We start from the raw sequence: 24,096 nt of genomic DNA on the forward strand, positions 1-24,096 counted from the left end.
CTATTTAAATCTGGTCATCAGAATTACTTGAAATTAAATTAATTCCTGTGAAACAGTTGAGATTAATTTGGACTTACATTGGGTTGTTATATTCTAATTTTTTTTTATTTTTTTTTCCCCTCCAGGTTTCATTTTCTTCTAGGATTCCTGTTGCATTTCCTTCAGGAGATGCTAGTTCCCTTAGCAAAAATATTATGATGTATGCTTGCCCTGTCTTATTAAAAGATATCAGTAATGCTGTACATCAGAAGACAGTGGACTTTCCAGATAAAACCCTAGGAAGTAAAGGACCAGGCTTTGCTCAGAACAGCACAAATGTGAATATAATTTCTCCCATAGTGATGATGATTTCCAAACATATAGATGGCTCTCTAAATCAGTGGGCAGTTACTTTTGCTGATAAATCAGCTTTCACTACTGTGCTAACAGTCTCACATAAATTTAGGTACTGCGGTCACCGTTTTCATCTTAATGATCTAGCTTGCCATTCTGTTTTACCATTACTGTTAACATCTTCTCATCATAACGCTCTATTAACTCCTGAATTAGACAGTTCTCAGGATTGTGACAGAATAAACAGAATAATGGATCCTATAAAACATGTGAAAGGTTCTTCTAGGCAGCAACTTAAAAATGCAGCAACCCGTACATTCTATGACCCAAATGCAATCTATAGTGAGCTGATTCTGTGGCGTGTAGACCCTATAGGACCTTTGTCATACACTGGAGGAGTATCTGAATTGGCTAGAATTAACTCTCTTCATACCTCCGCTTTCTCTAATGTAGCCTGGCTTCCAACACTTATTCCAAGCTATTGCCTTGGTGAGTATTCTTAGCATGATCCCATATAGAGTTAACACTGGGGGCCATAAAACTATTTTTTCAAAATAAATTACTGTTGTATTTGGAGTATATTAACTTTTCAGCAATTTTTTATATTGTGCCAGTGAACATTCTTCCTTCATTTGAGACTAAGCTACTTTAAAACAGCATAGTTCATGTGGGCTAAGAGATTGTAGTTACCATGGATCACCTGGCATGCAGTAACTTCTTTGTGTGAGTTAGCAATCAGTCTCACAACAGAAAAAGGTGATCCCATTCCTCAGTGCTTTAGGCAACTTTGCAGAGTGCTGTCTGCATTGACATGGTACAGGTATCTGGGTTGTTGGCCTCATACAGTTGCAGGAGGCAGTGGATTGAACAGAACTAGTGATTGGACCACTTGATTGAAAAATTTCTAGAAATGTTAATCTATTAAGCCACTCAGATACTTATTTTTTGTTTATAAAGATGTTGTAGTAGTTGCTGTGTACAATACTAAAATGTAAATTGTGTTGTGAATATCACATTATTAAGTTTTATACTAACAGTGCCAGGATATTTTATTATACTAAGGCCAGTCTGACCTTTGCAATTTTTAAATGAGTGTCAAAGATGTTGTGCAACCTCAGAAATCTTAAATGTGCTTTAAAAGGCGTAGAATTTCTTTGATTTAAAACTTAAAAAAAAAAATCCCTTTGCTCACATACTAATGTTCTATGCTGTCTCAATCCCACAAAGGAGCTATTCTAAACAGTTTACCTTGGATTCCTACTCTAAATCATCTCCAAGAACCCAGGGAAGCTAGAGTCCCTAAGCTCAAGTTCCAAACACCTCCCTTGGAGGTGACAGTGAAGAGAATGTAATCATTTTAAAGAAAGGCAGCATTCTTTTAGGTGTACTATCTATTGGTTTTTGCATGTGTGAACAATGGTTATAAACAATAATGAATTCTGCTTAGGTTATTCAATGTTTATGAGGAGTTCTAGTTACATAAATGAGCAGAAAGTTATTTCAAAGTCTAAATAATGTTGTTTTAATGCACATAATTTCTTGGGGTGTTTGTGCTTCAGTATTTTATGACAGTCATTGTTAGAAACATTCAGATATTGTGAAGTGGATTATAATTGACTACGTGATACTATTTCATGCTGTTTTTTTCTTTAACTATAAAGTTTTTTTGTGTTTTCTGTAGGTACATACTGCAACTCCGCTAGTGCTTGTTTTGTTGCATCTGATGGCAAAAACCTGAGACTCTATCAAGCTGTTGTAGATGCAAGAAAACTTCTAGATGAACTATCTGACCCTGAATCGTCTGTAAGTTTTATGTAGCAATGGCTTGAAAGTTTTAAAATAAAAGTTAAGGTAACTTTTAAACTTTTTTTTTCCCCTCTCCAGTGATTTTTCTTATTTCCTCATGTCTGTATATTAGCTTGTATAATTACATCTTTTGCAGATCTCTGTAAACATTAGCAGACAGGAATGTGGATATTACTACTAGAAGTGGCTGAACTGAAACAAAATATCGCTGACAAGTTTCCCCAACATGTAGTATGTGGTGAAAGAAAAAATGGGATTTTTGTCTTCTCGGAAGAGGGGAGTCAGGAGCAAGTGGGCAGGTGAAGATAGAAGAGAAAGACTAGGGTGTATACACTTATACACTAGGGTGTGTATATGAGGGAGGACAGAGATGATGGGATAGGAGGGAGTCAGGGCAGGTTATTGCTAAGGGTAATATTGGCTCTTATTTTTTCCATTGTAGTCTATTCTTTCTGTTCTTTTATTATGTTTCATTTCTATGACTAAGCAAAGTAAAACCTGGCCTTGTAACTGTTACTGTATAAATAAGCACATTTTTCATTTTTCCATTCTTCTGTTATTTTTTAAGCTATCCTGTAAGCTATAGCTTGTCAGTATTCAGATCAGTCTGAGAAACCTGTTACAGGAGCAATGACTGTGAATGCTCCAGCAAAAATCAATAGTACATTCCATTTATATATAAGCTGTATTGATTTTTTTTATTTATTTCTGTGTTGTGACAAAACCTGAAGCTTTAAACAAAAGTGAAGCAGTGTATTTCAGTTTCTCATAGTACCTATACTGTTATGTTATTATGAAAAGATAAGTCTTTAAATAAACATTTACTTTCTATGTAAATTGTTATGCTATCCCCATGAATAGCTGCAGACTCAAAACAGTGCAAATGTCCTGATGAGTGCATTATTCATAACTGCCAAAATGACAACAGGAAGAAGCCTATTACTATTTACAGCAACAAGGAAAATTATAGCATCAGTTTATTGTAAATGATTGCGATTTCCTTCTGTCTGAAGAAAAAATATGCTAACTCATCCCATTTTCCTCTGTTTCAGAAACTTATTGGGGAAGTGTTTAACATTGTGAGCCAACAATCTACTGCTCGACCAGGGTGCATTATTGAACTTGATGCAATAACTAACAAAGTAAATAAATGGTTAATTCTTTAGGGTATCACATAAAACTGTTTAATAGCTTTGTTGCTGATTAACCAAATCTGTTGAAAATACAGAAAAGAGAGGACATTTCTCATTGGTGATAATGACTGCCTTGAATTTTTGTGAATGTTGAGATACCTTGAATGTTTTTGTGAGACAACTTATAGTTGTTAGGAGCTCAAAGCCTGTTGTTATAGAGCGTAACAATATTTTCTAGGCATAAATATTGTTTAAAATAAACTTGACTGAATACTGCTTTATACCCATCGTAATTTAAAGAAAGAAAAAAAAACAAAAACAACTGCCTCCAGAAACCCAAAACAAAAAGACCACCACCAACAACAAAAAATAAAAACTACAACTTAAGTCTTCCAAAATGTAGTAATAATAGCCTTGTATGACTTACAATTTTGTGTCTTTCTCATAAGACACACTTTTACCTGTTAACTAATACAGCTATGTGTTTCAATCAATGAATTGATTGAATGGTAGTACTATCAAATTTAGTTCATATTGTTATTTTGATCTTGCAAGTTCCAGTGCTGTTTTCTGTTAGGTAGCAGCCTGGTAAAATAATTTATTTCACCATTTTTTACTTAGACATACAGACATTTTTGATACATACAAAGAAGTACTTCTCTATTTGACAATGTTTTTTTTTGTCTTGTAAGTATTAATCACATAGGACCTTCAATTTTAAGTTCAGGTTTACAAAATATTTTTTAGAATTTTTATAGATTATTTTATGACTTGACATGAGGAGTACAGGGAATAGCTTATGACGTAAGAAACGGTCTTCTACGTAAGACCTATGTTGTGGGAAAGACAATAGCAAGACATCCTGGGTGTCTTTTAGCTCCTTAGTCATACTTTCAAGCCTCTGATGTCCTAGTATAAAGCTTAATTAATATTGGTGGACCTTACCAACTTCTACAGAAATGGTAAATAAGTTAGTTGGGTTATTATTTTTCAGTATCCAAATTTTTTTTTAAATAAATGTAGAAATCAATGTATCAATTTGGGAGGCTGAGACTGGGAAGAGCTTTGGATGTGAAAAAACAGCCTGCAACGATTCAAAAGGGCTGCAAGCTCTGGAGTCGGGAAGAAGCCCTCTCTCTTCTACAAGAAAACACTGAATCCAGTTTCCTTAGAGGGCATCCCAATCATCATGGTGACCAAAGACTTTCCCATAATACCAATGTCATTCATGCATCCTCTCACTACCTCCTTTATCCCCATAGCACCTGCTGAAGCTCTAAAAAAACCCACATTTTATATTGAGTCAGTCAGCTTTTGCCAATTTCATCCTGGTAGGATTTCAAAAATACCTGTGTGAAGGAAGATGCCTCTCCTTGCTTCTCTGGAAAAAAATGTGTTCAAGAACATGAAAACTTTGCTGTCGCTGTCTTTGGGGGACACATTTTCCTTGTCTGCAGAAATGGATTTCACTGCCAGCAGCCTCCTTTGTAGAGGGGTGGAGGTACTGAAAAGAGGTCTGTTGCTGTCAGGAGGAACAGCTGTTGAGTTATAAGAGAAGGAATATCAGCAGTTTCTTCCTTTTATTTTTTTTTAGCAGATTTCTCAGTGCATTGGAGTCATCTTTCCACTGAAAATTGATAGAAGTCTAAGAGTTGTTGCCACAGTCCTTTATTCGATACCTAAAATAAATAATAATAATAATAATAATCTGTCATTAGCTTCAGCAAAAATATTACAGAATTAGTCTAGTATGGTAGATTTCATTGAAACTTTTGGAATATATACACAATAGGTTCTAGAACATGCTGTTCTTAATGTAAGAGATGAAAATGTTCTGTTTTTCTGATGTATTAAGATCGTTTTCAGCATTATAAAAGAAAGTTATCCTCAATCGATAGTTAGATTGTACAAAAAAATAATTATGTTAGTAAAAAATGTTGTTATACCATTCTGAAAGCATAACTACTGCTTGATTTTACAGTGTGGCTCAAACACACAATTACTTCATGTCTTTCAAGAAGACTTCATTTTGGGATACAAACCACAAAAGGAAGATGTAGAAGGGAAGGAAACTGAGATATTTTTCCAGCCATCACAAGGTATAGTATAAGAATAACTACTATGAAGTAGGTACCAAAACTGTTCTTAAAGAATACTTAAATCTAGCAGGCATCTACTAGATTCATTTTTAATGAGAATATATTGAATTCACTGAAATGGCTGATTCACATTGCTCATATAAATCATTACCTACATGGTAATGGTATTAAATAAAACTATTCTAATTTGCCTACAGTGAAATATTTTAACTTATATGACAAGGTCTATTTTTCAAAATGCTTTGTGTTATATTTTAAAGATGTGTACAAAGTAGACTAGAAGCGTGTTTCCTGAATTAATGTGTTGTTCCAGGTGATAAGGTGCATATGTCTGACTTTCCCTTTTATCCTATAGAAAGTAACTGGGGAATTTGGTACTAGACTTAAAAGTTAAAAAAAAAAAAAGGAAGGAAGCAAGCACTGTGAGAAAACTGTTTTATAATCTAGCAGAGCAGTTCAAATTGATTAGGAAGGCAAATACATCTAATAAGTTAGATTTGTCATTAATACTCAGGTTGGCTGTAAGTCAGTCTCTATTTTACTAAGTCTTCTATAGCTCTGAACAAACTAAATATTGATTAAAATGTTATTAATAGTACCGTTTGAGTATTTTATTTTGTAATCAAACAATTTCAAAGAGGAAAAAATATTTTTTTAGTATCAGTTTTTATCAATTGTTGAATGTAAACTTCATGATTATGGTAATGTGTTTAAATCACAGGGTATCGTCCACCGCCTTTTTCAGAAAAGTTCTACCTAGTAGTAATTGAAAAAGATAGTAATGGCTGTTCTGTTCTTCAGATGTGGCATCTTCATCTCAAATCTGTGCAAGCCTGTTTAGGTGAGTGAGTGAGTAGTTGTATTTTCTTAGAGATGAACATTTAAGTAACATGACAGAAAATTTGAGGCTTGGTGTTCTAGAAGGCAATAGAAGGAGTAAGGTTTCTTGCAAATATGGGTTGCATTCTATAGCTATGACAATATGAAAATTTGTTAAAAGAGTGAGTAATATACTTAAGCACTGGATTCTTTATTTTAAACTCTAAGTATTTCAGAATACTATGGATATCTTAAAATGAGTAATCATAGCATAAAATTATTTGCAGTAAAACTAAGCAGCCAATACACGATATAATTATTTTCTGCATAACTGAAGCAGTGCTAGGAAAAACATCTGATTATAGCATGTTTATGCTTTGTCCTCACATACAAACATTTTTAACACTGTTTGCAATGATTTTTCTTTTATATAGCAAAAACCACTGAAACTACTTTATCAGAGAATAAGCTTAGCGTACCTGAACAGAAGACTGTAGATTCTTCTCCAGATATATCACCTGGCGTAAGTCCCATTCCACGATCTTCATCAATCGCTAATCTTCAGACTGCTAGTAAGCTCATTCTGAGCTCCAGACTTGTATACAGCCAACCACTGGATCTTCCTGTTGGTGTAGAAGTAATAAGAGCAACTCCTTCAGCAGGTAAATTTAACTTTTTTCTAATTAATCCACTAATTTATCTGCTAGTTCATAAGCTAGTATATTCTCAGCCTATCACTCTCTTGATTAACTGATACAAGCAACATGGGACTAAACAGGCGCTCTTAAATCCATATCCATGTCTCTCAAATCAAAAATGTGCATTTTGCAAATCACTCCTTTCTTAGTTGTATCAAGTCCTCATAGAAAAGCTTTTTGTGAAACTTACTGCTTTAATGACTGGAAACTTAACTTCTAGTCTTAATTTATTTATGATCAATTTATACCCAGTTGTTCACCTGCCAACATTAATCTGATGAGTATATGATGCTTTTTTTTTCTTTTAACTTGATGTACTTACCCCGTCTACTTCTGTCTGTTTGTCTCCGTGTCTCTCATAATATTCTTAAGTACCATCGTGCCCCTCTTAGGTTTCATTTTGGTAGGCTACACAAGCCTAATCTTAATTTCCCTTATTGCATCTGATTAAAGCTTTGTATTTCTTTATTATTCTAACAATTCTTTTCAGAATTAGTTTAGTTCAAGTTTATTTTCCTTGAATAGTGACCAGAACTGCAGATGATTAACATCTAGACTGTTAAGACTGTTATCAGTCTTAAAACATTTGCCCTTACCCAGCTCCAAATTACAACAAACAAACAAACAAAAAAACAAAAAAAAACACCAAATTGAAAAGGTCTCTATTAGTAGTTACAATGTTGTGTCTGTCTCATATAGGTATTTGACTTTTATTACTGATACTAAATGTTTGTTCTGATTTCAGGTCATTTGAGCTCTTCATCAATATATCCAGTCTGCCTTGCACCTTATTTGATAGTAACATCATGTTCAGATGACAGAGTGCGATTCTGGAGATGTACTATAGAGAAAGACCTGAACAGCAAAAATGAGGAAAGGGAAACATATCATTGGAGAAAATGGCCTTTAATGAATGATGAAGGAGAAGACAACAGCAGTACAGTCACCATAGTAGGAAGGCCAGTTGCCGTTAGCTGTTCTTACACAGGACGTCTTGCAGTAGCATACAAACAACCCATACAGCAAAACGGTTTTGTTTCAAAAGAATTTTCCATGCATGTTTGTATACTTGAGTGTGAGTCTACAGGAGGATCAGAATGGGTTTTGGAACAGACAATTCATCTGGATGATTTAGTTAGGGTTGGAAGTGTACTTGATTCAAGGGTCAGTGTAGATAGTAATTTATTTGTTTACAGTAAATCAGATGCATTTTTGAATAAAGACAAATACCTGGTGCCCAGTATCAAGCATTTGGTGCATTTGGATTGGGTATCAAAAGAAGATGGTTCACATATATTGACAGTTGGAGTTGGTGCCAACATCTTCATGTACGGAAGACTTTCAGGAATTGTAACAGATCAAACAAGCAGCAAAGAGGGTGTAGCTGTCATTACTTTACCACTAGGTGGAAGCATAAAACAAGGTATAAAGTCAAAGTGGGTGTTGCTTAGATCGATTGATTTGGTATCATCTGTAGATGGCACTCCTTCACTGCCTGTTTCTCTCTCATGGGTGAGAGATGGTATACTGGTGGTGGGAATGGACTGTGAAATGCATGTTTATGCACAGTGGAAACACGCTGTCAAGTTTGGTGATGGTGAAAGTGATGTTTTCACTATTGAAGACCCAGCAACTCAAGATCCACTCAAAGCAAGCTTGATAGCAAAGAAGACCAGTGTAATTGATGGGGCAGGTATTGTGGATGATGTTTTTGGCACTCCAACTGTAATTCAAGATGGAGGCCTTTTTGAAGCTGCTCATGTTCTTTCACCTACTCTCCCTCAGTATCATCCAACCCAGCTATTAGAACTTATGGATCTGGGTAAAGTTCGCCGAGCCAAAGCCATTCTGTCACATTTAGTTAAATGTATTGCAGGAGAAGTTGCAATAGTTAAAGACACAGACGCGGGAGAAGGAACTGGTCCTAAACGCCATCTTTCTCGCACCATTAGTGTAAGTGGTAGTACTGCAAAGGATACCATCACAGCTGGAAAAGATGGTACTCGAGACTACACAGAGATAGACTCCATTCCCCCACTGCCACTTTATGCTCTGCTTGCTGCAGATCAAGATGCCACTTATGTTTCCGAAGAAACTTCTAAAATACCTCAGGGGTCTGAAGATCATGCTAAAAGAAAAACAGAGGATCAGTACTCGGATCTATTCCAGATTCAGCCTGTTACAACTGATGACTTTATTGATTTCGAGCCTGAAAAGAGGGAGAGTAAATCCAAAGTTATTAATCTCTCACAGTATGGTCCGACTTACTTTGGCCGAGAACATGCCAGTGTCCTTTCAAGTCACCTGATGCACTCAAGTCTGCCAGGCCTCACTCGACTAGAGCAGATGTTCCTCGTAGCTTTGGCAGACACTGTGGCAACAACAAGCACTGAACTAGATGAGAACAGAGATAAGAATTACTCAGGTTAGTAACAAGCATATTATTAAATTAACATTCTTGCTCTTCCCAGCTAAGGCAAACTAGCTCCTTGAGTATTTTGGGGTTAAAAAAGCTGGAAGCTAGTATCAGTTATTCAGATTAGATACAGTAGAGCAAAAACCACTTTATAAATCTCTGTATTTCAAGCATAATACTTCATCGCAAACAGCAAAGTTAGAAACATACATTCCTTACATGCTGCATACAGTAAGTTATATATATGCCCATGTAGTCATCTGCATATTCTAAAGTCAATATTTTGTATTTTACAGGAAGAGATACTTTAGATGAATGTGGCTTACGATATTTGTTGGCTATGCGCTTGCACACCTGCCTTCTGACATCACTACCACCTCTGTATCGAGTACAGCTACTTCACCAAGGTAATTCTTGGAATGTGGCATTGCTTTCATTTTATCCAGTTGAGCTGACAGGACCTGATAATATTTGATTTATATTGTGATACTTTTATTATCTCCATATTAATTTTAGATGACACCTGTTCCATTAAGGCCCTTGTCTTGCAAAGTATATGCTTCCCTGCGTGCACTGCGAACAGACAAAAATGTAAAACTCTAGAATAGAAGAGAGATTCTGTGCCATTCAGTTTGAGCATGAATAATTTCCCCAACCAGATAACATACAAATTGTATCATATTTTACATTGTTTCTGCTGGAGGACTGAAGGGTTTGCTTTACAGAAGTACATTTTTATCTTCCCTCCAAGATAATTTTATTATTTTCATCACAGCAGGTTTTTTTCTTGCTCTGAGTAAATGCTGTTGTGAAATACAGGAAAGAAAAGCAATTACTGCCTCAACAGCATACAGAAAGGTTTCTGGGCCAGGATGGGTCTGTCTCTGAGATAACTTATTTTTGCTTCTAACACCATACGAAACTCAAGAACATATATGAACAGGGTGCTGGAAAGGAATGGAGGAAGCACCAAAGAGAAACATATATTTCAAAGAGAGAAAGAAAAAAGATGCTTCGACTGCTCCTTGAACGGTTGTGACAAACAGTCCCTCTCACATCTACTAACACTCTTTGCAAAAATCCCACTTTGCCTCTGACATATTCCATTTGTTTATTAACAAGTTTTAATTTTCTCAATTTTATTATGTTATTGTTTAGGCCTATCTACTTGCCATTTTGCATGGGCTTTTCATTCTGAGGCTGAGGAGGAGTTGATCAACATGATTCCAGCTATCCAGAAGGGAGACCCACAGTGGTCTGAATTAAGAGCTATGGGTATAGGTTGGTGGGTCAGGAATATCAACACACTCCGAAGGTGTATTGAGAAGGTATTTTTTATTGCTTACAAATATAGTTATGTGCTGTTATGCTCTAACAGATACTTAGGATGACTTGTATATAGCAGATCCCTTTGCACTCCAGCCCAGCTACTATTTTAACAGTTTTTTTTTTTTTTCCATATCCAGCACTGAAACATTAGTACTGTCAGATAATGTTGGCAGTTCTGATTTACCACATTTGAGTTAGGAAAGCCATTTCTGAAGGACCTAATCTTTTTCCCCACATTTCACAGTATCTTTAAGATTATATTACTCTATTTTAAGAAGAATCATTCTTCAGATATATGTGACAGCATATATCTATTGATGAAACAGGAAATTATTCAATACTGGGTCTTATTTAAGAAATAATCATTTTAAAAAGTATTATTCAAGACAAAAATACATAAAAAATCCTCTTGTCAACTCTGTTGGTTTTGATAATAAAATAGTATAGAACATAGAAGGCGTGAGCAGAAAATAAGTGCAGGTTTTACTCCTTTCTGGAGAGTCACAAAAATAGTGTTTTATAGAAATATACACCTATATTATATAAAACCAAAATGACATCGAATCCCATTTTCATGCAGAGTTTTTTATGGGAGCTCTAATAATAGATAAAATGCAGTATATTTTTTAGATATTATTTTAAAATGTTTCCCGTAGGTATCCAAGAGATTTAAATTCTTAATTTAATAAGATTTTCAGCTTTCTTAACGAGTTTGATGGATTTGATTTATTACTAGTCTTTGCTCTGAATTACAACAATTAATGTACTCTTTGAATTGTTTGTGGAACTTCATAGTTTACTATATTTCAGAGGTAGTAAAAATAATTTATTTTAGTGTTACAGGATATTCAATGAATCGAGGAGCAAAACTTAATTGTTCTAGTCCTCTAAATCTAATGCGATTACATCTCTGAGTCCTATACAGGGGAAAAAAAAAAAATGGTCATTAAAGAAATACTTGTATTAGCTTACAAATATGTAAATAATGAATTGCAAGAGGAACTTCACCTAATAGTATAAGTAAGTTACTGTAACACTTTTGAGGAAAAGATTTTTATTTTCACAGTTGTAATGTCCCACTGTAGTGATGGGGGGGGTGTTAATATCTGCAGTAGTGCTGTTTTTCTGAACGTTAAGAACATTAACTGTGTAATGAGCTGTCACCTATCAAAAAATTACTTTCTGCAAAACATTCTGAAAGAAATTACTGTTGCTTTATATAAATAATGCGGTCGCCCAGACCGTCCTCTCTGACAGAGAACATATGTTCTTAAGCTAAAAGCAAGTTTTATATTTGCAGTAATAATACTAGATTTTGCTTACTATAGGTTGCAAAAGCTTCATTCCAGAGGAACAATGATGCCTTGGATGCTGCACTTTTTTATCTTGCTATGAAGAAAAAGGCAGTGGTGTGGGGTCTGTTTAGGTGAGTTCTACTAACTGTAAGTTTGATTAAATCATAATTGAACCAGGAATGCAAAATAGAAGTCATTCATGATTAGAGTTTAATTGGCGTTGTTCAATTGATTGTATCCTAAGGTTATATAATAAGAAGTTGTATATATTGCATTTCTTTATGCAGGTCCCAGCACGATGAAAAGATGACTGCTTTTTTCAGCCACAACTTCAGTGAAGACAGATGGCGAAAAGCTGCTTTAAAAAATGCTTTTGCTTTGTTGGGAAAACAACGCTTCGAACAATCAGCTGCATTTTTCTTGCTAGCAGGTTCACTGAAAGATGCTATAGAGGTATTAGCTTTTGAGAAATTATGTTTCAGTTTCTAGTTTGAACTTCGTAACTGCATCCTTAAAAGCTGTTCTGCTGCTCTTTTTCACAAAGTGTGGCAGCAGGAAGGGTATGTCTATACGTGACCCCTTTGTGCCCTGTAGACATGCCATTTACTTTCACACTACTGTTAAAAACAGCTTAGAAGCTGATCTGAAGGCCAGAAGTATTGAAATACATCAGTTCTCAGTAGAATGGCTCCTGGGAAGAGCAGTCATAACCCTGCTGGCAAAACTTTGGTTTGTTGTAATTAAGTTGTTGCAATGCTGTGTTCAGTTTCCAACTATTCTGCATTCCCTAATGTTAGAATATCAAGTTAAAAAAAAAAAAAAAAAAGGAAATCAGAGAGCTCTTCTGAAGCATCCTGATAATCCCTTTTTAGTGGAGCTGTGATGTTTCCTGCCAAAAGGGAGGTGAGAGTTGTCAGCAGGGTCATAACTTAGGCAACATATCTCAGGAGAAAATGGAAATTAGAGAACTTTTATTTATCCTTCCTATTGTATGCAGTCAGTGAGTCTTTACCTGTAAAAGTACATTTCTGCAGATGAGTCAGTGGAAGAAAATCTTTCCAGTGATGTGCTAACATTAAAGTTGGAAGCTAAGTTTATTCGACTAGCTATAACGTCTTTACCTTTACTGCTGGTATATTATTTTTTGCCATGCTGATGTACTGCCATGCATACTAGAGTTGCTGAAACAGAAGTCAGAACACCTCTTCCCAAACATGGAAGAAAATGTCATTTGGATATATCTCACCACATTTTTGACTCAAAGATCAATATATACATGAAAGATAAGAGAGAAAAAATCTGTTCTGTAAACATATATTGCTATTCACTTCACTGTTGTTTTAAAAAACAAACTTTTCCTTATAAAGAGACCTTTTCCCCCCTTTCTTATCATAGGTGTGCCTTGAGAAAATGGAAGACATCCAGTTGGCTATGGTTATTGCTCGTTTATACGAATCAGAGTTTGAAACCTCTGCCACATATACCTCCATTCTTCATGAAAAAATTTTGGGTTGCCATAAAGATGGAACTGGGTTCAGCTGTACTAAATTGCATTCCGATCCATTTCTGAGAAGCATTGCATACTGGATAATGAAAGATTACACTAGAGCACTGGACACTTTACTGGAACAAACACCTAAAGATGACGATGAAAACCCAGGTAAGGAGAAAACATTAGTCTGATGGAATTCTCTAAGACAGAGTAGAGAAGGGGTAATACTTTCTGTGTATGCACATACTCCCTTTTCTTGAAATGTCATTATGCTGAAATCATTTACTGGATTATGTACTAGCCCACTCAATTTCTTCTTCATTTTTTTTTTCCCCAATTTCTTCCAGGGGCTTCTCTCCAACCCCCCTGTATTGAACTTAGTTTTGCTGTCAGATAAACTCTGGAGGGCCTTCCTTGTTTAGTACTTCCCTACAATACCTCTCTACTACTTAGTGCTCATTAGTCTTTTCCAGCAGACTTCAAATTCTCATTCTTACTTCTAGGAATCAGCATTGTCAAGCAGGGCTTCCTATCCCGTCTCTTTTGAGATCAATGTTAAGTGACAGATAGGTGGCTCCATACATTTCTATAGTATATTCCCTCCCCTAGGAAAATATCCATCTGTATGGCCTTCTCAGCTTCTTGTAGGCTTAGCTGAGTAGAATATAGGAGTGAAGCAAATGTGAGAATCTTATCTTTCTACTCATCCAGCTCATATCTTTAATCTTTTTGTGGGGAGTAAGTAATACTTTTGCTTTGTTTTGGCAACTAGACCCCAAACTGTCCTTGATTTTGTGTTTTGACACATCTTTGTAATGCAGGAAATATTGCAAAGCAAAATAATACCATTTGAAAGCCATTGTCAATAGATGTCATATCTGTTTAATTCCTTAGTTATTGTCAAGTCATGCAATCCTGTGGTATTCAGTTTTTACAATTATCTTCGGACCCACCCTTTGCTCATCAGAAGATACTTCAGCTCTCCAGAAGGGACTTTGGCCACCTTAGGTCTAAAAACTGAAAAAAGCTTTGTTGATAAAATTAATCTTATAGAAAGAAAATTATTCTTCACTACTGCAAATGCTCACTTTAAAGTGGGTTGTCCTGTACTAGCCCTTGAAGTTCTTTCCAAAATTCCAAAAATAAGAAAAAAGTCTACTATAACTACAGAGAAAGATGTATCTAGTCCTCCAATACAGGCTGGTGTTCAAGATTCCAAAGCCCTAGGGGGTGGTGCTGGAAGTGGTGATATAGACTGGTCAAAGCCAATTTCAACTTCCTTTGCTCTGGAGGGTACTGTTGAATCTTCAGCACAATTTGACTGGAGTCAGCCAGCAGTAAAATTTGATGATGAGCCTCTTACTCTTGACTGGGGTGAAGACAAAAGTGAGTCAGACGATGAGGATAAGGATGTTGGCATAATGATGAAAAATTCAAAATCCAGTTCCGAGAATGAAGAACAAGATAAGAAAACCTCAGACACTAATGTCTCACAAACACCGCATGGAGAGATTTCTGATATTGGAGACACTGAGGTTGATGTTATTGCTGAACAACTCAAGTTCAGAGCCTGTTTGAAGATCCTGATGACTGAACTGAGGACTTTGGCTACAGGTTATGAGGTAGATGGAGGAAAACTCCGATTTCAGCTGTACAACTGGCTTGAAAAAGAGATCGCTGCTATGCATGAAATATGCAACCATGAAACAGGTGGCAAAGACTACTGTAAAACATATACCAAAGTAAATGGGGATCTACTTGATCATGAGGATATTATGGATAAGCCAGACATTGGTTCCTATGAACGGCACCAGATAGAAAGACGTAGGTTACAAGCAAAACGAGAACATGCTGAAAGACGAAAGTGGTGGCTGCAGAAGAACCAAGCTCTTCTAAGAGTTTTTCTAAGTTATTGTAGTCTTCATGGGGCACAAGGTGGTGGTTTAGCATCTGTAAGAATGGAGCTGAAATTTTTGCTGCAAGAGTCACAGCAGGTAAAGCAAATTAAACTAATTTACTTTAACAAGTCTGAACAGTTCTGGACTGACAGTTTTGTCAAATGCTTATGTTTGTGGCTAGATAGATACCTCATGTTCTGCAAGTCTAATGTGTTTGGGGCGAGAACTTGGTATTTTAGAGTTTTATGTATCCACATCCTGGTTATTTGGTTCTTCAGAATCTGTTAGAGGGTTATGTTACCTGTAATTATGGTACATAAATGTTGCTGTATATATAGTAGCTGCAGCATTATATTTATGTTGCAATGAAATTATTATATAGGTACCTAGAATATTGTGATCAAAACTATAAGTTAAATTCACAGTTGATGAAGTATGATAAAATCTCATTCCTTACACCTCTGCAAATCACTGCAAGGGGGCTATAAGGGGTGGGATCTTAGTGTCAAGGCTCAACAAATAATACCAAGTCAGACAGTGTAGTGCTCCCTTTTACTATATTATGTCATTTTCTACATTTATTTCATACAGAAATAGATATTTTCCAGCAAATGTTAGTGACTAGTCTGACCAAATACTCTGATATTGGGCAAATCACTTACCTGGCTCCGGTCCCAGGTTTTTCATATTTAAAACAGGAGCAATAGTCGAGTGTTTTGGTGGTGGTGGACTTAGTCTGTCATTTTAAAAGGGGGGGGAGGATGGATGAAAAAAAACCTGTTCTTTTCCACTTGAGAAATGCAGATTAGTGCAAATTTGGCTTTTATTATTAAACTCAGACCAGTCACTACTATGTCAACCCATGCTACTGCAAGTGCACATCTAGTTACTGTTTCTAAGTAGACAATCCCAACACTTCTTAATGAACTACATAAAAATACTTTTCCTGCACTAAATCAAAAAGTGTTCGAGCAAACTTGGCTATCAGATCATTCATGTTTTTGCAGTAAATAAGAATTTACTGAGTAGATGTCAGTGGAAGAGAATAAATAACCCTAGAAAAAGTATAAATAAAATTACTGTTCTTCGTTGTTGTTGTTTGTTTGTTCTCAAAGTAATCATTTTAAATGCAATCTTTTCTTTTAAACAGGAAACTACTGTAAAACAACTTCAGTCTCCACTTCCATTACCCACAACACTACCATTGCTTTCTGCAAGCATAGCATCCACAAAAACTGTGATAGCTAATCCTGTGCTGTATTTAAACAACCACATCCATGATATTCTTTACACTATTGTGCAGATGAAATCACCACCACATCCTAATATTGAAGACGTCAAGGTAACGAAAACAGTTCTCAGAAAAGGCTAAATGATTATTTATAAAATGGGGAGAAAGCCGGTGAAAATAGCGTATGAGTTAACTTTTCAGCAGTTACCCCTTTCACAATACTGACCTTCTCCCTTAAGCCTAGAGAACTGAAAATGGTAGATAACCACTTGTTTTCTGACATTTTTTGGAATCTGGTTAGTTCCCTTTCATCCAAATTCTGGTCAGTCATTCTCAGGAAAATATTCCAAGTTTGGATGTTCACTAAAGTACTGAATTCTTGCTCTTAACCATGATCCTATAACTGTCATCATCCAGGTCAAATCTGGTAGGGAGATTATGAAAGTAGAGATGGGAGGCTGTAAGATAAAGCTTTCTCATAGTATAGTAACTATAAATCTTACTCCAGCACAAATTTCTCCAGTTGTACTGATTTTCCTGGAATTGTGATGAATTACTTTATCTGGCTCCATACCCTACAGTGAATAAAGACTGTTCAGATTCATTAAGTAGAGGGAGAAAAAAGCCAAATAGCCCAAGACTATTGCATAGTTAATTAGTAGGATGCTAAATCATTAGATTGTGCATTTAGATCAGTACTCATATTCATTAAATGAATTTGATTTTCTATTGACTAGATGAAAGTAGAGAAGAAATAGGAAACTAAGCGGGTTGTCCCATTGCAAGTCAGTTAAAGATTTCTAGAACTGTAATCCAACCTCATTTATTTCTCATTTACTCATTATGCAATAGTAAGCATCTTTTTAACTCTAAAAACTCACATTTTACATGCATTTTTATTTAAGAGAGTTCAGAGAAAACTGACACTTACTAACTGCAAAACTCTTTAAATAATTTATATCTGTAATCTGAGATCTAACATCTTATTAAATAGATGGTAGGAAAAGATGGAAACAAATAATTGATTTTAAAAAAAGCTTACAAGCTTACATTTTTAGCAGTTTCACATTACCATTTTCGTCACACTTTGGATTCCATCAGACTTTCCAAGAAATTTTTGCATTGCTTCTTCTATTTAAGAACTAGAGCGTTTCTGCTGCATTGCAAGGCACTAACGGAGTACTATTCTTGTTACTGAGAGACTCCTGAAAAATTTTAAGCATATAACTGAGGTCAAAAAGAGAGTATATATATAATAAAATAATCATACAATTATTACACAAACTTTTGTATTACGCATATGAAGCAACTAATACTATATTGAGCTATGATGTCATATAATATGGCTTCCAAGAACCATTCATACTATAGAAATCATTATTACAACATTGTGAGAGTTCTATAAAATCAATTATCTTGACATAATATTAGATGACATAATATTAGAATACGTATGTTTAGATTTTGACTGTTATCGACTGATCTCCATCAATCAGTTGAATTTTTAAAATACTGTATTGTAAACCTAAGGTTATTTTTAATTACCATTTCCTGCACTTGGTTTAAAACTAGGAGATTTCTGCATAACACATTTTCAAATGCTGTTTAGAAAGAAATGTGGTTTACACACCATTTATGTATAATTTATATATAACTTACCAGCTGTTTTTATTTTAGGTGCACACGCTTCATTCTTTAGCAGCTTCACTTTCTGCTTCCATTTATCAAGCACTGTGTGACAGCCACAGTTACAGGTACAAATAGAAGTTTTCTTACAGTCCTACATTTGGAGTATACTTTGTGCATCCAAAATGGAAATCCTTCGTGCTTGTGTCTAAGAAAAGTGATTAAATTGCTGTGTATGGCTGTAGATAATTATACAGCTTACACATTGTTAGCTTTGATACTCCAAATCAGTTTTATACACATAAAATAACAGCAGTAGTTTTGTTCCAACAAATAACAGGACAATCTGGTATCACTCTTAGGATGCTTCTGAGAGAACATTTGAGTGCTGTTTTCCACAGCACATCCATTGCTGAATAGGGGTGCACAGGAAATATCTGAGCCTAACTTAAGTCAGGTTTCAGAAAGTTTATATTTAAAACTAGAACTGGAAGAGAAAGCTGTAAAAACATACAAAGTTTTAATTTTAAAAAACATTTTGTATTCCATGAAATTATATGACTCTTTACTTAATCCTGTAGAATTTTAAATGTTGCATTTTCTAACTAAAATGAGAAATGTACATATACTTGATTACAAAAATATTCTAAAATCCTTTCTCATCAGAAAAAAAAATTGATTTGTATTTAGCAGTCAAACAGAAGCAAATCAGTTTACAGGGATGGTTTATCAAGGACTGCTTTTGAGTGATCGACGCCGACTGAGGACAGAAAGTATTGAAGAGCACGCAACTCCAAACTCGTCTCCTGCTCAGTGGCCTGGTGAGACAAAAATAATGGTTATTTTAAACACCACTCACTGGACAAGCTCCACATTTCAATATTTTCTCACTGTTCTGTAATATAATAACTTACAGTACAACTTGATGCTAATCTTTCATCCAAATCTGGATGAAGTGGTGGATGATCAATGATGGATAAATGTTTTGTATTTAGTTCTCAAATGAGTAACAGCCTTTAGCTTCTTCACATATCAAAACGAAAAAATAAACTTTCTGTATTGCAAGCCTTATTCGAAGAAGAGATGAGGATCCTCAGGATACAGTCTGTAAGCTGTTAATTTGTTGTCCTAAAATGTTTTCTTCCAGTCTTTCTCACCCACAAGCAAAGCTTTTCTGTTAGCTGTTTAAACAGTACTGTTTTTTTTACTTCAATCTTTATGATTTTAAGAAAAATAATAATAGTATGTTTCATCCGAATAAAAGTATCACGTGGCTATTAGTCTGTTTACCATAAAAGGTAGAGAAGTCACATTGACTTTTTCCCTGTTTGTAAACCTACTCATTTAATACAGAACTTTTCCTCTTCTCTTTGCAGGTGTGAGTTCGCTTATAAATCTTTTAAGTTCAGCTCAGGATGAAGATCAACCAAAGTTAAACATTCTTCTTTGTGAAGCTGTTGTAGCTGTCTACCTGAGTCTGCTTATACATGCCCTGGCAACCAATTCATGTAACGAATTATTTCGACTAGCAGCCCATCCATTGAACAGCCGAATGTGGGCTGCTGTTTTTGGTGGCGGAGTGAAACTACTTGTAAAACCTCGAAGGCAATCAGAAAATATTCCAGGTACTCTGTTTTCTAAAGGTCATACTAATGATTTGTATTTTGTACCTTTTAGTAACTTATAAGGGAAGATTTCTTTCCTTTTAAAGACAAAAAACAAGCAAGCATTATTTTAAGTATCTACGGGCAAGAAATCTATTACGTTAGTAAAAAAGCCAAAAAAATGTTAGTCTTTCTCACAGTTGTCCTTTGTACTGGCACCCAGCATATTTTGAATTTACCGTTAAAACAATACAGGTATTTACTCAGAAGGCAACTTTTTAATTTGACCTGATAATTTAACTGTGATTTTAGATAGTGGTATTAATTTTAATTCAGGACTTGAAGACTGTTGTCTGAGCACTTGTTAGATTAAAAAAAAAAAATCCAGACTTCATCTTTGTGACTGACTGTTGTCACAAAAAACAAGAGTGTCGATGGGATAGAGTTTTGAATTTTTTTTTAATCTCTACTTAGATTGGATATAGAAAGTCATTGGACTTCTGCATTTAATTACTTTTACACACAACATAGTTTTCTTGGGATTTTTCCTTCAGTCTTTCTAAAACAACGATGAAAAATTTCAGTTCAAGGTAAAGCAAAGTGCTTAAACAGCAAGGTAACAACAATATTGTTAACAGTGAGCCATCACACCAAGTAGTTTTGACAAGTAGTGATGAAATCAGTGTTGTGACACAGGGAATGTATCCCAGAAGCATGGTAAGCAACCTGCACATGGATTGCTCTGTGTATTTCCCAATATAAAAGTTTCAGAATTACTAGTATACATCATTATTTTTCTTAATGTAAGAACTGATGGCACTTAGAATGGCATTGCCAGTACTTTTGTAACTCAAACCTGCATTTGATATTAAACCACCAGAAAAATAAATTAGTGATGAGTAATTTTAACTCAGATGTTTTGATTCAAACAAGCGTCCTAAGCATATTTCTTTATGAAACTACTATTAGGTGCTTGCTTATAACACTTTTCAGTGCTTTCAGTCATTATTTTTAGTGAAGAATAGATGGTATAAATCAGTGCTAATACCTAGGTTTTCTGTATGTGAGAGAGAAGCCCTGCTGTATAACTACAGCAGTAACTTGGAAACAAGTTACTTCTAATCACAATGATTGCTGTCATTGATGACATTATCATACAGTCACCATTGGTCAATTAACATTCTGAATTGCATCATTATAAGTATTCATAACTTATTTCTCTTTTATGGAGTAAATTAAGCTTATTTGAGAATAATCATTTTAGGAATGATCATTTATTTTGACAATGTGTTAATATAAACAACTTTTTATAAAAAGTCATCTTTTCATTTGAGATGTATTCTGTTTTCCTTTAACCTACAAGCTGCTACAGTTTCTGATGTTTCAGAGGATGTTAATGAAGGTTTGTAAAAACTTGCAGTGTAGATGAATATTAGTGATGGCTTCTAAAAAAAGTTTTTTAATATCTACGTCCTTTGTAATAAAGTAAGTGTAATCTTCAATGTTACCTGCCCAATGACACTTCAAAAGTCTAATTCCACATTTATATTTTGATAACTATTAAGATGGTTTAAATCATAACATTTTACAATAGACTTCAGTTGTCAAAAAGACTACTCAAATTCTCTTCACTATCTTAAGAGTTCCTTGACTTATATTTTGAATAACTAATGCTAATTAGTGAAAATTAGTGCTAATTAGTGAAAATGTATATATTGCTTCTATTTCTGAACAGAATATCTTAATTTTTCTTTCTTGAGAAGCTAAATGCTACATCTACTGAAAACTTCATCCAGATAATAAAACGTATTTCTTATGATATACCCAATGCTACAGTTATTGAATTTATCATAATGGAACTTTCTGTATGATTACACTTAATTTATTTAGGCTGGCTTTGATTCCTGAATTGGTAGAAGTTAGTACCAATAATAATGTTTTAATTTCCTTCAATTATAAAATACAACTACTTTGAAAGATGCGATGTTAACATCAGCTTTTCAAATTATCTGAGTTTAGCACCACCTCTTCCTTCAGAAGAAATGGATAAACATCGTCGTCGTTTTAATATGAGAATGCTCGTGCCAGGAAGACCAGTGAAAGACAGCACTGTACCACCACCTGTGCCTGCAGAAAGACCGTCTTACAAAGAAAAATTCATCCCTCCAGAGCTCAGCATGTGGGACTACTTTATGGCAAAGGTAATTTAAAATGGAAAATATAAGTTCATAGAATCATAGAATATCCCGAGTTGGAAGGGACCCATAAGGATCATCAAGTCCAACTCCTGGCACCACACAGGTCTGCCCAAAAGTTTAGACCATGTGACTAAGTGCACAGTCCAAATGCTTCTTAAATTCAGACAGGCTTGGTGCAGTGACTACTTCACTGGGGAGCCTGTTCCAGTGTGCGACCACCCTCTCGGTGAAGAACCTCTTCCTGATGTCCAGCATAAACCTCCCCTGCCTCACCTTGACACTATTCCCGCGGGTCCTATCACTGGTGATTAAGGAGAATAGGTCAGCGCCTGCTTCTCCACTCCCCCTCACAAGGAAGTTGTAGACAGTTACAGTTACAGTTACTTTTGTGAAGTTCACAAAAAGTTACACACACACACACAGTTCACAAAAGAGTATTTCTACTCCCTTAAGTTCTATAGGACAAAAATAATGTGAAATTTTTCAGTGCTTTTCATAGTAAGCTGCATCATCTTAAAAAGCTTCATCTTAATAAAAGATAGAGTCTCAAGTCTGTTGCTTACCTCAGGTCTGTTACTTAACTTTCAAAATAGGGCTCTTGCTAACAATAAACACTGTTCCCATTGCTACTTGGTGTGGTTGTTTTTAGGGAACCTTATTTATATGTTGTTATCGTTGTCAAAGAATTTAAATGATACCTAAACTAAAGGAGTCTAAAGAGATCAGAAAACTACTTTTAAAGCAGACTTTTATTTTGCATTGCAGCCATTTCTTCCTTTGTCAGACAGCGGCGTAATATATGATTCTGATGAAAGCATTCATAGTGATGAGGAAGAGGATGATGCTTTCCTCTCTGACATACAGATCCAGGAACACAAAGATGCCAATTCTTACAGGTTAGAAGAAGTTGCCACTGTTTTAGAATAATAATGTCACGTGCTTACCTTTTCTTCCAAATTAAAGAACATACAGGTCTTCTACACAGTCCACAGGTTCAGTTGAGTATTTTTAGTGCCATGGATAGTTGTACCTCTGTCAGTGGGATTACAGGAGCAACAAATTTTGATCACAGTAACAAACATTTCCCCATTTACTTTCCTGAAGAAAATGGGATTAGCAAGTCAGAGCTGTGTTTTGGCTTTTCTTGGTGGGAAGGGAAACAAACAAGAAATACCCTAAGAAGAAGACAAGTAATACCTGTCATCTTTAAGACACAAGGAGCATGAGCTACTACAATGCCAGCTCTAGAATGATGTTTCAGAAAACTGATTCAAGTGTGATTGATCCTTAGTTCTTGAATTAGAGACAGATTAAATAGAACACTTAAAGAGAAAATGTTGCAAGATAAAATGGAATAAAGCACATGAACTTAGCATTATAAAAGTGGAAAAAAATTATGGCTTTTTTTAATGTGTTCTACTTTTCGATTCTCTCTTTAGTCCTTACACTCTACAGGCTTTGTAATTTTAGTACCTGTGAGACTCTTTCAGTTGGGAAAACTTCTAGCATGAATACCAAATTCAAGTAATTGCTTGTCTGTATTCATTGTGATTTCACTGGAGAACTTCAGGAAGTATTTCAGGAGGCTTGTACTTAAATCACATTCTTGCAGAGGCTCACATATGCACACTCTTTTATATGATATGTTTTTTATGGAAAATAATTCAATAATCTTAAATTTATAAAGAGAAAGCGATGCTTACTGTTATGGGAGGGGAGACAGCCTTACATTGCATAGTTGATAGATACGTCTCTCTCTACATGTCTGTTAAATTTAAAAACCTTGGTGAACCATCTGTGCTGTTTTTCTGATCTGTGTATTAGGTAGAAGAAAAAAAAAAAGCTGTTCTGCAGACAGATATGTTAGTGTTGTTTTAGCACAACTAAAACTATTCTTTTTATACAGCTGGGCTCTTCTGCATCTGACAATGGTAAAACTAGTTCTGCACAATGTTAAGAACTTCTTTCCTATTGCCGGTCTGGAATTCATTGGTACGTGAAATTCAACTTAACATTTTAGTTTTCTTAACAAGTGTCTTTCTGTCAGACTGCTTATAAATACATCACTGAATTTTTATTTTAAAATGTATATAATTTAAAACACTATTTGTGACAGTTG

At 35.1% G+C, this 24,096-nt stretch overlaps 1 protein-coding gene across 3 annotated transcripts in view; it reads left to right on the forward strand.

Annotated features, from left to right (window-relative positions):
- The window catches only part of DMXL2 (Dmx like 2), a 54,728-nt gene that overhangs the window by 18,931 nt on the left and 11,701 nt on the right, over nt 1-24,096 (forward strand). For all 3 annotated transcript variants that reach the window (XM_040569667.1, XM_040569670.1, XM_040569668.1), the window contains exons 12-31: nt 126-822; nt 2,015-2,136; nt 3,192-3,281; nt 5,254-5,371; nt 6,093-6,212; nt 6,625-6,852; nt 7,634-9,313; nt 9,601-9,711; nt 10,463-10,632; nt 11,962-12,059; nt 12,216-12,381; nt 13,324-13,588; nt 14,315-15,414; nt 16,469-16,660; nt 18,227-18,303; nt 18,866-18,996; nt 19,552-19,800; nt 21,799-21,980; nt 22,743-22,873; nt 23,884-23,969. In XM_040569667.1, the coding sequence (XP_040425601.1) occupies nt 126-822; nt 2,015-2,136; nt 3,192-3,281; nt 5,254-5,371; nt 6,093-6,212; nt 6,625-6,852; nt 7,634-9,313; nt 9,601-9,711; nt 10,463-10,632; nt 11,962-12,059; nt 12,216-12,381; nt 13,324-13,588; nt 14,315-15,414; nt 16,469-16,660; nt 18,227-18,303; nt 18,866-18,996; nt 19,552-19,800; nt 21,799-21,980; nt 22,743-22,873; nt 23,884-23,969 (6,013 nt within the window). The remainder of the gene's footprint in view (nt 1-125; nt 823-2,014; nt 2,137-3,191; nt 3,282-5,253; nt 5,372-6,092; nt 6,213-6,624; nt 6,853-7,633; nt 9,314-9,600; nt 9,712-10,462; nt 10,633-11,961; nt 12,060-12,215; nt 12,382-13,323; nt 13,589-14,314; nt 15,415-16,468; nt 16,661-18,226; nt 18,304-18,865; nt 18,997-19,551; nt 19,801-21,798; nt 21,981-22,742; nt 22,874-23,883; nt 23,970-24,096) is intronic.

This window comes from Cygnus olor, chromosome 11 (assembly GCF_009769625.2).
Source record: "Cygnus olor isolate bCygOlo1 chromosome 11, bCygOlo1.pri.v2, whole genome shotgun sequence".
Lineage (NCBI taxonomy): Eukaryota > Metazoa > Chordata > Aves > Anseriformes > Anatidae > Cygnus > Cygnus olor.